The sequence below is a fragment of the Xenopus tropicalis genome, chromosome 1, assembly GCF_000004195.4.
Source record: "Xenopus tropicalis strain Nigerian chromosome 1, UCB_Xtro_10.0, whole genome shotgun sequence".
Classification (NCBI taxonomy): domain Eukaryota; kingdom Metazoa; phylum Chordata; class Amphibia; order Anura; family Pipidae; genus Xenopus; species Xenopus tropicalis.
The window spans coordinates 44490107-44504037 of record NC_030677.2 but is presented as its reverse complement, the minus strand read 5'-3'; the positions used below and the strand labels follow the sequence as shown (position 1 = coordinate 44504037).

Here is a 13931-nt window from a genome sequence, read left to right as displayed (position 1 = left end):
GCTAGTCCTCCAATTAGGAAAAAATTCACTAGCCCAGCATGATCATTGGTGTGTTTGTGGGGCCCTTGAAAGAGCATTATCTACAACTGCCCCAAAACTCATTACCCAGATTGAGAAACCCAACGCACATGCTGAAAGACTGCCAATAGGATGGGCCTTTCTACTTCTGCTCAGTCTTCTATTTCAATAAAAGAACAATAAATAATATTTGAGCTGAAATCTCAGAATGTTAAAGTGCTGCAATTTTATGTGCAGTAACTGACATGTTTCCTGTGTTTCAGATGCACTGCAGAACCTGGTTGGACAGCAAAATGCCCGTCATGGTATTATCAAAGTATTTAATGCACTCCAGGAGAACAGGGCTAATAAACATCTACTGTATGTAAGTATTACTTTCCTTCTACTAGTGCCACTGGTCCTACTAACGATCAGGACTGTGTGTATAAAGCTGGATAAAATAGCTTGGTGTAAAATGCAGTAGTTACAACAAAGCCCCGTTCTACCCTTTATGCTAAATGAATGCACTGGCATCATGGCTGCTGAATTCATTCATTACAGTATCTTTAACCTGGAAAGTTACCCCACCTTGGCCCTTGCGTAAATCAGCCAAGGGTGAAAAATGGGATTTAAAAAAAAAACAAAAAACAGTATCACTCAACGTCTGTTTTGTATTCAACAGCTGTCAATCTCTATTGGCATCAGAATTTTACTGAGCTACATATAAGGTTTATTATTTTTGTGCCCTGGCATGTGGCATTAAGGTATTAACATATATGTTTCCTTGCCTGCACCCGAAACCATTGTGTTGGCCCAGGTGTAGGCACACGCGACAATGAAAATCCCATGTGCTCTGTGCACTTCCATCTTCCTGTCCCTTGGTTTGGAACTGAAGGAATTTAAAGGAGAAGGCAAAGTAAAAATCACTAAGGGGGTGCAAAATTTGTTAGGTACCCCTCAATTACTCTAATTGCTACCTCATACCCCAGGCCAGTGCTCAGCTCAGAGTAGCCCTGGGATTGTAGCATCCATAAAACATCAGGCTGGCTACAATGTTCTTAGAGCTTTAGTGCCGCAACATCAGGGATAGATTCTTAAGCGGATGCCACATGGGACTGATTCACGGCCTGCGGAAAAATGCTTGCTGGAAAATCGGCTTCTCCACTGGCATTCGCCTCCCACCATACATGCACCAATTATCATATGAAACTTTGTTTTGTACTGTAGCGGTGTGTATGGCCATCTTTAGAGCTACAGGAATGATTCATTCAGCAGAATGCAGGCTGTGTAGGCTGTGCTGCCCAATCACCACAGCTGATATCTAAAGAATTTGATTCAATGAGATAAGGCAAGAGTTTCCTGTAGAGCAGAGCTAAATTTGTCTGTGCAAAGTCCATGTTGAAAAATTGCTAAGAATAGGCTGTTTACTTAAAGGTGAACTAACCCTTTAAAGGAAAACTATACCCCCAAACAATGTAGGTCTCTATAAAAATATATTGCATATATGTAAAACGCTGCTTCATCTAAATAAGCCATTTTCATATAAATATACTTTTTTAGTAGTGTGTGCTATTGGGTAATCCTAAATAGAAAATTGCCATTTTAAGAATTAAGGGCCGCCTCCTGGGATCATAGGATTCACAGTGCACACAAACAAGCCAAGGCACACATACATGCTAGGCCCCATCAGCCAATTAATGGACAGAGTTCTGCCTTTTGCTCCCACACTACTTCCTGTTACAGTCAGAGCTGCATTATTTCCTGTCATGTGATCTCTGAGGGAGCACACAGCCCATCACTAAATGGCGGCTCAAGGGAAAGGATATAAAAGGGCAATATTTACTGATATATATATTTCAGTTTGGCGAGATTCTTTAATAGGTCACTTAACATGATATAAACTATCTGTTGGTTAAGTATTCATTCTGGGGGTATAGTTTTCCCAAAAAGGCTGTTTTCAGTTGCAAAGCACTGCCGCTATTTAACTTTTGTTTAGCCCCAACTGAACAGCTCTGCTGTATGGTAACAAAATTACATTAGAAAGAGTATTTACAGCCTTACTGGCAGCAGAAAACATGTGATCAGCTGATGCAACACATGAGTTGTTCTCACTGACCCTAACTCTTCTATGGCTTCCCTCTCGTTCACAGGTGATGATGGAGCTGCTGCTTGTAGAACTGTGCCCTGAAGTAAGAAGTCAGAGCAATTGAAGCTTGCCTGGCTAATGATAGCACAAAGTGAACCACTACTTTAATGTCTGTTTAACAATAGACATGAAAATGATTTTCCTCTTTTCCACAGAGGGTTAATTGAAGACTACTTTTCTCATGCCCATTGGTTTTCTTCTCAATTAATGTGAAGTTTGCTGGCTGAAGAGGAAGAAGTTGCTGTAGGAAGTGTAGACATAAGGAAACGATGCTGCATTGTTAGCGCTTTTATTTAAATAAATTGGGTTACTGTTCCCTTAAGGGCAGGAATGGAGCGCTAATGGACTGTAAATACAGGGATCCTCTTTTAAGCCCTTCAGCTCCGACTGGGACCATTTAAGCCCTGGATGTGTGAGATGTAAAAGGACATGCCACTTCTCTGAATGTTGTACAGATAATTTCCTCGGCGAGGAAGCGAACATTCCTTTGTTCTTTACATTGTATTGAAGAATGTTTTGTGCAATACTCTCTGTAATGTTACTTGTGAATATTTTATTCTGGATTTTATTTTTACCAAAGACTGCCCATTATTTAAACTATTTGTAAGCAATAAATTAAATATGGACATCTTTATGCTTGGGCTCCACTTCCATATCACAGTGTGGGTGTGGGCCGCTGGATGTATATAGGAGAGCAGCATATGCTTATGGTTATGCCATGTATTTTCACCATAGGTTTAACTCTATTCAGTGGCACAGCCAACTGGTATCTTTATTGACACTAAAATAGATGATCTAACTGGGTTTCCAGCTTTAGATTTGCTTTATGTATTTTGTCTCAGCTGTGGCCCCCCAGCTGCTATCTCCATGTGCATTTATAGCTTCTGTGCTACATGACTACACATCAATAATATAAGTGTAGCTATTAAATATGTCAGACTGTTGCCCTGTCACTACCCGCAGCCCGTGTCCTGAATATGGCCAATTAAGTTTGCAATCGCCCAAACTTCCAGCCATTGCTCACTTTGGAATCAGTGGAGAACTGGCTTAAAGGAAAGCGGCCAGGAGCTCCTGCTGAACAGGCTAATGGCTGACAAATGTGCCTGGACTCTGCTCAAAGTAGGAAAGTACAAATTTGCCCATTTACCTAATACCTAGATATTTAAATGCAATGCATCAACCTTTAATTATACCTAAACTTTGTGTGGTGGGTAGACAGATTATACCAGTGTAGGTTTGGCACCTGAAAACTGCATTCACAATGCGCTGAAATCAAACTATATCTTGCCGTAAACCATCTCAAAGTGCAGCTCAGCAGCAACGGTTGCATCCAGCTGGGCTGCCTACAAAAAAGGAGCAAAAAACAGGTTGAAAACAACACACATGCTATTGCAAAAATGTCAGCCTGGATACATTTTTATGTATCTAATACAGTATTATATGTGTATCTAATACACAATTATGTATACTATACACAATATTGTAAATGGATATACAGGCATATGAAAAAGTTTGGGAACCCCTCTCAGCCTGCATAATAATTAACTCCACTTTCAACTAAAAAAAGGTAACAGTGGTATGTCTTTCATTTCCCAGGAACATCTGAGTACTGGGTTTTTTCTGAACAAAGACTTTTAGTGAAGCAGTATTTAGTTGTATGAAATTAAATCAAATGTGAAAAACTGGCTGTGCAAAAATTTGGGTACCCTTGTAATTTTGGTAATTTGAATGCATGTAACTGCTTAATACTGATTACTGGCAGCACCAAATTGGTTGGATTAGCTTGTTAAGCCTTGAACTTCATAGGCTGGTGTGTCCAGTCAGGAGAAAATGTATTTAAGATGGCCAATTGCAAGTTGTGCTTCTGTTTGACTCTCCTCTGAAGAGTGACGGCATGGGATCCTCAAACCAACTCTCAAAAGATCTAAAAACAAAAATTGCTCAGTATCATGGTTTAGGAGAAGACTACAAAAACCTCTCAGAGGTCTGTTTTAACTGTAAGAAATGTAATCAGGAAATGGAGGCCACAAACACAGTTGCTGTAAAACCCAGGTCTGGCCGGCCAAGAAAAATACAGGAGAGGCATATGCAGAGGATTGTTAGAATGGTTACAGACAATCCAAAGATCACCTCCAAAGACCTGCAAGAACATCTCACTGCAGATGGTGTATCTGTACATCGTTCTACAATTCAGCGCAATTAGCACAAAGAACATCTGTATGGCAGGGTGATGAGAAAGAAGCCCTTTCTGCACTCACGTCACAAACCGCGTTGCTTGTTTTATGCAAAAGCTCATTTAGACAAGCCACAGTCATTTTGGAACAAAGTGCTCTAGACTGATGAGACAAAAATTGAGTTATTTGGTCATAACAAAAAGCGCTTTGCATGGCAGAAGAAGAACACCGCATTCCATAAAAAACACCTGCTACCTACTGTCAAATTTGGTGGAGGTTCCATCATGCTGTGGGGCTGTGGGGCTGCTCAGGGACTGGGGCCCTTGTTAAAGTTGAGGGTCGGATGAAGTCAACCAAATATCAACAAATTTTTCAGGATAATGTTAAAGCATCAGTCACAAAGTTGAAGTTACGCAGGGGTTGGATTTCCAACAAGACAATGACCCTAAACACAGTGGGAAATCTACAAAGGCATTTATGCAAAGGGAGAAGTACAATATTCTGGAATGGCCGTCACAGTCCCCCGACTTGAATATCATCGAAAATCTATAGGGTGATTTGAAGCAGGCTGTCCATGCTTGGCAGCCATCAAATTTAACTGAACTGGAGAGATTTTGTATAGATGAATCGTCAAAAATACCACCATCCAGAATCCAGACACTCATCAAAGGCTATAGGAGGTGTCTAGAGGCTGTTCATTTGCAAAAGGAGGCTCAACTAAGTATTGATGTAATATCTCTGTTGGGGTGCCCACATTTATGCACCTGTCTAATTTTGTTATGGTGCATATTGCATATTTTCTGTTAATCCAATAAACTTGGTCACTGCTGAAATTCTACTGTTTCCATAAGGCATGTTATATATTAAAAGGAGGTTGCTACTTTGAAAGCTCAGCCAATGATAAACAAAACTCCAAAGAATTAAGACAGGTTCCCAAACTTTCATATGACTGTATGTCATAGAGATGCACCATATTAATACTACACAATTTCCTACATAGAAAATAGGAATCTTTACCTTTGAATATAACTGCTTAGCAGCTGTGCTATCTTGTTCAATAGCAAGTCCAAGATGGAGACACCTAGCCAAGTAGAACGTGGCCATGGCTACCCCTTTGACTGTGTATGAAGGGAGGCACTCGGTTGCATTTACTAGCAGTTCAATATTGTCATGTGCTACAATCCTGTTACAAAAATACATGAAAATTGTAAGTATGGCACTGCACTTCTAACATTTTAAATCAGATAGAAATCAAAGGTCACTAGGGCTAATTTAATAACAGTTTTACTAAGTTGCCCCAGTTACCAGTAACAGCCCCTCAGATTTTGGTTTTCATTATGTAACATGTAACATGAGAAAGTTTGGTCAGAGACATTGCAGAATACCATCTGTACCCAGTGTGAATGCCACAGCATGGAAGTGAACAGGGCTAACTACCAAACCCACTAAATGCAACCTTTTAGTGGGCCACTTGTTTGTTCTATCACATATTTGAGGGTTGGCTACATATGCAGGAAGATGTCCTATAAAGAAATTTATGGAGCCTTTAGCATCCTGGGGGGGGCATAAGAATCTGTAAGAGACATTTGACCAGGGGGCCTCCAGACTCCAGCTGGACAGACCTCACGTAAAGCATACAAACTAAATATCTTTCATACCCATATACTTCCCTATATAACTCCCAGTTCATCAGTACTGCAGTAAGTACGGGAGACTGGTTACCATATCGGCTTTAAAGTGTATATAGGGTAGGAAGTCACATTCCTATGAAATTTTAAGAATAGTAAATACATAAATAATGAAAAATTAGCAGCTTAAAACATGAGCCTTTAGTCGCAATCCATGTGGAGTCCTGCAGGTGGCTTGCCATTCATGCTTATTACTAGAAGCACTGAGTCAGAATAAAGGTTGGCGTGACTTACTTCTTGGCTAGCTCCACAGCCTTTGTGTAGAGTTTCCTCTGATAGTAGCAGCTGACCAGATGCCCCTGTGCATAAACATTTCCACGCTCTGCTGCTTCCTTCAAACACTCCATGGCAGCCTGCACATTTTTTTTTATTCCCTGCCCATACAGGTACATAACACCAAGTGCTCCTTGTGACTCCAAGCTGCCATTGCCACAAGCCTCGGAATGCCAGAAAAATGCCTAAAATAATGAATGATGTGTTCAGTGTTTAGCTAATTTTTATATTTGTACTAGAGAGATCCCTAGTGGAGAATGTTAGAAAGAATCACCATGATAAGCTCGTACTGAGGCAAATATGGCATGATCCCTATCACTGCAATGCCACATTGGAGCAGGGCAAAAATGGTATTTGTCCCAGGGCCCCTTTAGCAGTGGCATTACAAGCAAGATACTTGTGCTCCAGAACCTTTTCTTACTACTTATGTAACCAGAGTGATATATGCTGCTGAACTACAGCTTTGGCATAAGATTCTACATTTTCAGTTCTGCAAAAGCTAGGCAGAAATCTGGATATCCCTGATATAAGTTAGTTTGTGCCCCCTGACAATTTCAGGTGCCCTTTTCTCTCTGTCTGGGAGTCATACTATTTCCCTGCGAATCTGTAAGTAGACAGATACTGGGACTGATTTATATGGGCACAATGTTAAGGTTTGGGGAACCCAGTAATGTCAATGAAATAATGTTTTAGGTTTAACAAACCTTGTGCAGATCCACATTAGGAGGACTTGAATAATACATTCCCAGCATGCTCTGGGCCTTCAGGCTTGCCTTTGGATTTCCATTATCAGCAGCAAACAGCCACCACCTTTCAGAAACATATGTGCATCAAAGAGGCATCGGATTATGTGAAGATAAAACAGGGAGGCCAGTGATATAGTTACCTTTCTGCGTCTCTGTCAGAATGGCGAACCCCATAACCTTCAAAATACGCACGGCCCAAATTATAGGCGGCAGCATATTTGAGGTGTTTTACACTGGGACTGTCTGATGTGACGATTCTTTCCATATACCTTACTCCTTTCCTCTGGCAAACACAAAAACCACGTGTTTGTTTACTTATCGCATGTCCTCAGAATACCCAATTAAACATTGTTTTTAATCTTCACCAAAACAGCAATTCTTCACATTTTGCTCATGAACAGAGGATATGTTAAGTCAATATTTATAGGAAGGTATGACATTTTTTAGTATTGCTAGCATATGTTACAGGTGAGTTAGGTGCCACCTTTAGAAAGCAAGTGTCCATTTAGTTAAAAGGAATATTTGGCACAGATAGAACTGTGCTGATCCTACTCGTGTGTGTGTTTATTACTGATTCCGACCCAAAGTGCAATGATTCATTTAATCACAGCAAACCAAGAAATGGTATTCTCAAAAAAGCTATAAAATGGAATACTTTAAGGACAGATGTGCATTTCCTACAGCAGCTGCACAGCCCATTCTTATGAGGATGCTGAAACTTCACTCCAATTTAGCAAGTCCCAGCAGAATGCTATGCTGCACACATCTCTATGGGACTGCATGGAAATAATGTGATTTTCATGGCATTTGATCAGGTTTTTAAGGGAAAATATTTTTCTCCTCATATTGTATGTAATGTTGCATTCCAACTTCAACTGGACATGTGTAGTAAAAGTCATTTTAATTACAATACAGGTATGGGATCCATTACCCAGAAATCCATTATCCAAAAAGTTCCCAATTATGGGAAGGCCCATAGATTAAATTTTAATGAAATAATTCTATTTTTTAAGAATATTTCCTTTTTCTCTGTAATAATAAAACAGAAGCTTGTACTTGATCCCAACTAAGATATAATTAACCAACCCTTATTGTAAACAAAATAACCCTACTTTAAGGTATCTATCTGGAGGTCCAAATTACCCCTTATTCAGAAAACCCCAGCTGCTGAGCACTCATAGGTCCTATAGTTGTACTACAGTGTAAGCATTTGGCAAAAATAAGAAATGCCATAATACTGGATTAGTGGATTACGCACATGGTCTTCCTGAGTTCCCAGCCCATCGTAGTACATCACTCCAGCCTGATACAAAGCTTGATCATCTTCCTCTTTTACTTTCTCAAACTGCAACAAGGCATCTTCATACCAACCCTGAGGAAGAAAAATATGTTGACAATTGAAAAAAAAAAACTATTAAAGTAACTATGGTTACATACACAATGTGTTTTTACCATGACATGGTTTGCAAACACCATCCAAACCCCACCTGTTACTGCACACACATTATGAAGATAAATCTGCCCTATTTTGGCTGCAAAAGGTGGTTTTAATTACTACTACTGCCACGCCAGGTGGGTTTTTGGCCTGTGGATAAACGCAGGCCCAAGAATCCAGCCCAACTTACAACTGCTTTCTTATGTGTCTGCACCTGGAGCCACTGCATAGCCCGTGTGCTGGTACACAGAGCGTATTTCGCCTCAAACACGTTAGAATGCATTTTGGCAGCAAAATCAGCTTAATGTGTCTCTACCTGGCCTGACGCAGTGACTTTGGGTACAGGGATATCAGAAAGCAGTTAGGCACATAGGGGTGAATTCTTGAACTGCATTTACCCTGGTGTGGCACTGTCCTAATAGTAAATAGAGGTAGATAATCAGATTACAAGTGTACAGATAAACCCAGACAACTGCTTTTGTAAGCCAAAACAGTAGTATAGCTCATAATCTAACAGCCAGGATTCTCATGCTGTACGGCAAATCAGCCTAGCGCAAATACATATAGATATATATTGTGGTCTGGTATAGTTAGGTCTCCAGAATACATATGCACTATTGCAATAACACATAGCGAAATGAAAGTAAATCCAACCTCTTCAAAAAAAAGCTGCCCCAGAAAGAAATTTGCTTGGACATCGCCTTCCTTAATTCTTGATTTTAAGAACGTTTCTGCTATTTGCAGTAAATCTTCATGGCTGTAATCTTAAATAAATAAATGAAAAAAAGGTAAATTTACTATTCAAAATATATTCAGTTATTGGTAAGCTGAAGCAAAAGAATAATAAATTCCCTTGTGGGCCCTGGCGGCCCAGACCTGATCCTTGTTGCCGTTTCCCCTGGCCGTCGGGATGTCCGCTTGAAGCAAACCACATAGCAAACCATTTGTTAATGTATTTCATTGCTTTACATCAGTGGTTCTCAACCTTCCTAATGCCGTGACCCTTTAATACAGTTCCTCATGTTGTGGTGACCCCCAACTATAAAATTATTCCTAAGACCATTGGAAATATGTTTTTTCCAATGGTCTTAGGCGACCCCTGTGAAAGGGTCGTTCGACCCCCAAAGGGGTCCCGACCCACAGGTTGAGAACCACTGCTCTACATTATTACTAGTGGGAATCAATGAAAGCCAAGATGGGTGAATCATAAATTAGGTTTAAATTTGCATTTACCCTGATCTTTGCATGGTGGGAAATCTGGCAGTTGACTCAGAGTATACAGGATGGTTCCATTCTCACTTTTTGGCAGACACTCTGAGCGAAGCTTCATTACTCTTGATAAAGTGATGACGGGTGGATAAAGCAGATTGATTGGCACAGGAGATCCCACTGTTATAATGACATCTGTCTAAAAGTAACAATATGTATAATTCTCCATGAAACATGCACATGTAGTTCATTCTACTGGTTTCTTGCAAATGCTATGGAGTTTACCAGACAAAGTGTATAGAATCTTATAGAATTCTTAGCAATTGGTCTTCATTTTTTAGCTAGCCATATTCATCTTTAAGGTTTAGTTCCCCTTCAATGATCATTGTTTCTATTGTTTTTACCAGTGTGCCATAACCTCCGCACCCCCATTACACTAACAAACTTACCTTGGGATGCTTCACATAGACTTACAATGTCTGGAACAACCCTTTTCATGTCAGAAATGCATTGCTTCTGTGTAAAAAAAAAAACATAAGGAAAACTCACTCTTAAATCTAGCTTCATAAATATTTATATTTAACTACCACTGAGAAATCATATATACAAAATGCAATATGAAGCCTACTAAAAGTACAGCGCTCACAGAAAAAGGCTGCATTTTTGTTCTTTTTAACCCTTTGCGTGCCTGCTCTTTTGATCTGTTATATGCATAATGCTAGTACAGAAACACAGAAATGCACAATCTGGTCCCTATGTGTCAGCCCACAGATGCTATGTTCTGACACATAAAGGCTTTAAGCAATGATGTCTATGCAGCCGTTGGTCAGGCTGAGGGGCCATGAAAATTAGGGGGCTGCATCCAGCCTGAAGCGTCCTCTTGGAGGCACAAAATAAAAATGTATTTTCAGTAACACAACCCTAAAGCTCTGGAAAAGACCAAAGTGTTAGAGAGGGCGTTTCACTGAAACTAATTACCTTTGTGGCATTTATTAGAACATACTGATCTCTGAGTCAGACCTTCTGCAATCAGCTAAATTCTTAGCTGCCAACACCTCAAATTCATTTCCAGTGACAGTTTATGGCTGGACAATCACAGCACACAAAGGGCCCCAGAATAGGCCAGAACTGCACACAAAGGGACCCAGAATAGGCCAGAACTGCACACAAAGGGCCCCAGAATAGGCCAGAACTGCACACAAAGGGCCCCAGAATAGGCCAGAACTGCACACAAAGGGACCCAGAATAGGCCAGAACTGCACACAAAGGGCCCCAGAATAGGCCAGAACTGCACACAAAGGGCCCAGAATAGGCCAGAACTGCACACAAAGGGCCCCAGAATAGGCCAGAACTGCACACAAAGGGCCCCAGAATAGGCCAGAACTGCACACAAAGGGACCCAGAATAGGCCAGAACTGCACACAAAGGGACCCAGAATAGGCCAGAACTGCACACAAAGGGACCCAGAATAGGCCAGAACTGCACACAAAGGGCCCAGAATAGGCCAGAACTGCACACAAAGGGACCCAGAATAGGCCAGAACTGCACACAAAGGGACACAGAATAGGCCAGAACTGCACACAAAGGGACCCAGAATAGGCCAGAACTGCACACAAAGGGACCCAGAATAGGCCAGAACTGCACACAAAGGGACCCAGAATAGGCCAGAACTGCACACAAAGGGACCCAGAATAGGCCAGAACTGCACAGAAAGGGACCCAGAATAGGCCAGAACTGCACACAAAGGGGCCCAGAATAGGCCAGAACTGCACACAAAGGGACCCAGAATAGGCCAGAACTGCACACAAAGGGCCCCAGAATAGGCCAGAACTGCACACAAAGGGGCCCAGAATAGGCCAGAACTGCACACAAAGGGACCCAGAATAGGCCAGAACTGCACACAAAGGGACCCAGAATAGGCCAGAACTGCACACAAAGGGACCCAGAATAGGCCAGAACTGCACACAAAGGGGCCCAGAATAGGCCAGAACTGCACACAAAGGGACCCAGAATAGGCCAGAACTGCACACAAAGGGACCCAGAATAGGCCAGAACTGCACACAAAGGGACCCAGAATAGGCCAGAACTGCACACAAAGGGGCCCAGAATAGGCCAGAACTGCACACAAAGGGACCCAGAATAGGCCAGAACTGCACACAAAGGGACCCAGAATAGGCCAGAACTGCACACAAAGGGACCCAGAATAGGCCAGAACTGCACACAAAGGGACCCAGAATAGGCCAGAACTGCACACAAAGGGCCCCAGAATAGGCCAGAACTGCACACAAAGGGTCCCAGAATATACAACTGAAGTAAATGTTGTTTAGCTCATACTTCCACAACACTGAATAATAACAGGATGACCAATTACTTAATGTCCCCTGGGAGGCAGTTCCCCAGTGCAAGAGCACCATGGCTACTTCCAGCTCGGTACCAGTCTGATTACCGGTCAGTCAATGCCCTACTGAGCCCCCCCAGCAGCCGCAGGGTTTCCCTATAATTACGTCCCTGCTCTCAAAGCTCCCTGGTACCTAAACGATCACCAGCTACACATCATCTGCGAAGGAAAACACATTTTAGAGCCTGTCACCATATAAGAAGCGTGTCCCCAGGCAAGCCTCAGTGTCGCACACACAGGAGTTCCAGTCACAGACCGCTAAAGCTGGGGCTGCCCTGCGCTCACGTATAAATAAAAGACTGGCCGTGTGATTTTCTGTTTGATGCGGTTACCCGGGAGACCAATGCTTAGTTACCACTCGCTTTGCACACGGTACGATTAGGAATCGTCATCTCGCTCAGCGCGCAACCGTACGGGGATAGCAAAGCGCTATTGGCTGTGTCGCCCCTGTGCTGGCTGTGCCGACATTTTCTTGGTGGGTGACGAACATTAACACGGGCACGTAAAGTGCTGCTTCTTTTCCACCAAACACATCCGCTAATAAGTGGTAAAACTGACAGAATTAAGATGTGTATTGTTATTAAAAGAGTGAAATAAAAGATCTGTTTATACCTATGCTGACATCAGACCAATCTGTTTAGAAACTCTAATACTTTTTCCCATACAGTGTGGAAACATTACAGGTATGCAAGCATTTTACAATGCAGGTACAAATCAGCTTCACATCCTACTTTCATCATGTTTACTTTCAAGGCTAATAAAATAATGGTGGCAATTCTCGGGCACAAGTGGTTGGTTTTGGAAAAGTTAAAAGGTAAAATCACCAAGCAGTGCCAAAGTTAAGGTATACATGGTGAGATTTGCCAATTTTAGGGCTCTGGCACACGGGGAGATTAGTCGCCCGCGGCAAAACTCCCTGTTCGCGGGCGACTAATCTCCCCGAGTTGCCATCCCACCAGCGAAAATGTAAGTCGCCGGTGGGATGGCACACGCGGCGGCGCGATTTCGCGCAAATCGACGAAAAAGACTCCCGAGTCTTCACCGGTGGGATGGCAGGGAAAATGTAAAAAAGGGAAAATGTAAAACTTTGAATGGCAGGGAAATGTCTGGTGTGTGCTAATGGATTTTACAGGTATAGAGAGCACAGGTTTCCATTGCACACAGAGGTTTATTTGTTCTTGCTCCATTGTTCTGGTATTTTTTTTTTTTGCTTTTTTAGGTAAGCCATTGCAGGCATAGCAGTTTCCTGATTAAGAAAATGAATATTCTTCCAATTGAAAAGTTTGGCAGCCTGGCCATCAGAATCAATGCAGAATCAAGTATGGCTCCAAACCTTTGCATTGAAATAAATAATTATTTCACTTACAGCGTTAGGCAGGGTGGGGCTAAGAGCACGTGTGTGTGTGTGTGTGTGTGTGTGTGTGTGTGTGTGTGTGTGTGTGTGTGGGGGGGGGGGGGGGGGGGGGGGGGGGGGGTGAATTTGATCAGTTCTGTCTTGAACAAAATGACAGAACATCCAAGTGGATTTAGCAGGGAAGCAGCTGGATACAAGTTGGATATAAACAACCAGACAGATACTGCTTTTAAGTTGCTTATGTTTTTTTTATTCCATATACAAAAAGCTATTTTTGGGTGGAGGTGCCATTTAAAAGATGCATACATTCATTCCTTTGTTTCAAGGACAATTTGAAAATCCTACGATTTCATATCCAACATTTTCAGTTAAAAACACTTCCTTTTAGTATAACCTCCCCACTCAGGGCTGTCACAACCAGCATTACCATGAGGGGCCCCATGGGAGAGGGGGTGCGGGAAATTTCTAAGGCACAAGCTATGAGGGGGCAGCAGCATAGCTACTCTGGATG

At 42.0% G+C, this 13931-nt stretch overlaps 2 protein-coding genes across 4 annotated transcripts in view; one reads left to right on the top strand and one right to left on the bottom strand.

Moving 5' to 3' along the window:
- snx25 (sorting nexin 25) overlaps positions 1-2773 on the top strand; it is a 94799-nt gene extending 92026 nt beyond the window's left edge. For all 3 annotated transcript variants that reach the window (XM_031895428.1, XM_018095719.2, XM_004911182.4), the window contains exons 18-19: positions 282-382; positions 2148-2773. In XM_031895428.1, coding sequence (XP_031751288.1) covers positions 282-382; positions 2148-2207 — 161 coding nt within the window. In that variant the 3' untranslated portion in view covers positions 2208-2773. The remainder of the gene's footprint in view (positions 1-281; positions 383-2147) is intronic.
- Positions 2417-12371, bottom strand: lrp2bp (LRP2 binding protein). The gene is made up of 10 exons (NM_001126597.1): positions 12259-12371; positions 10118-10184; positions 9693-9867; positions 9114-9223; positions 8283-8396; positions 7165-7307; positions 6983-7088; positions 6240-6463; positions 5335-5500; positions 2417-3486 (listed from the first exon to the last, which is right to left on the bottom strand). The coding sequence occupies exons 3-10, from the start codon at positions 9787-9789 to the stop codon at positions 3421-3423; spliced, it is 1026 nt and encodes a 341-aa protein (NP_001120069.1). The 5' UTR covers positions 9790-9867; positions 10118-10184; positions 12259-12371; the 3' UTR covers positions 2417-3420.
- Between the last annotated feature and the right edge of the window lie 1560 nt (positions 12372-13931).

Excerpts from the sequence above, each read along its gene's own strand:
- lrp2bp (NM_001126597.1), bottom strand. The coding sequence starts at position 9,789 with ATGAAGCTTCGCTCAGAGTGTCTGCCAAAAAGTGAGAATGGAACCATC. Across the intron at positions 8,397-9,113 it reads GGCAGCTTTTTTTTGAAGAG|GGTTGGTATGAAGATGCCTT; the intron begins GTTGGATTTACT and ends TTTCTTCCTCAG. Across the intron at positions 7,308-8,282 it reads TGGGAACTCAGGAAGACCAT|AGGAAAGGAGTAAGGTATAT; the intron begins GTGCGTAATCCA and ends TGTGTTTGCCAG.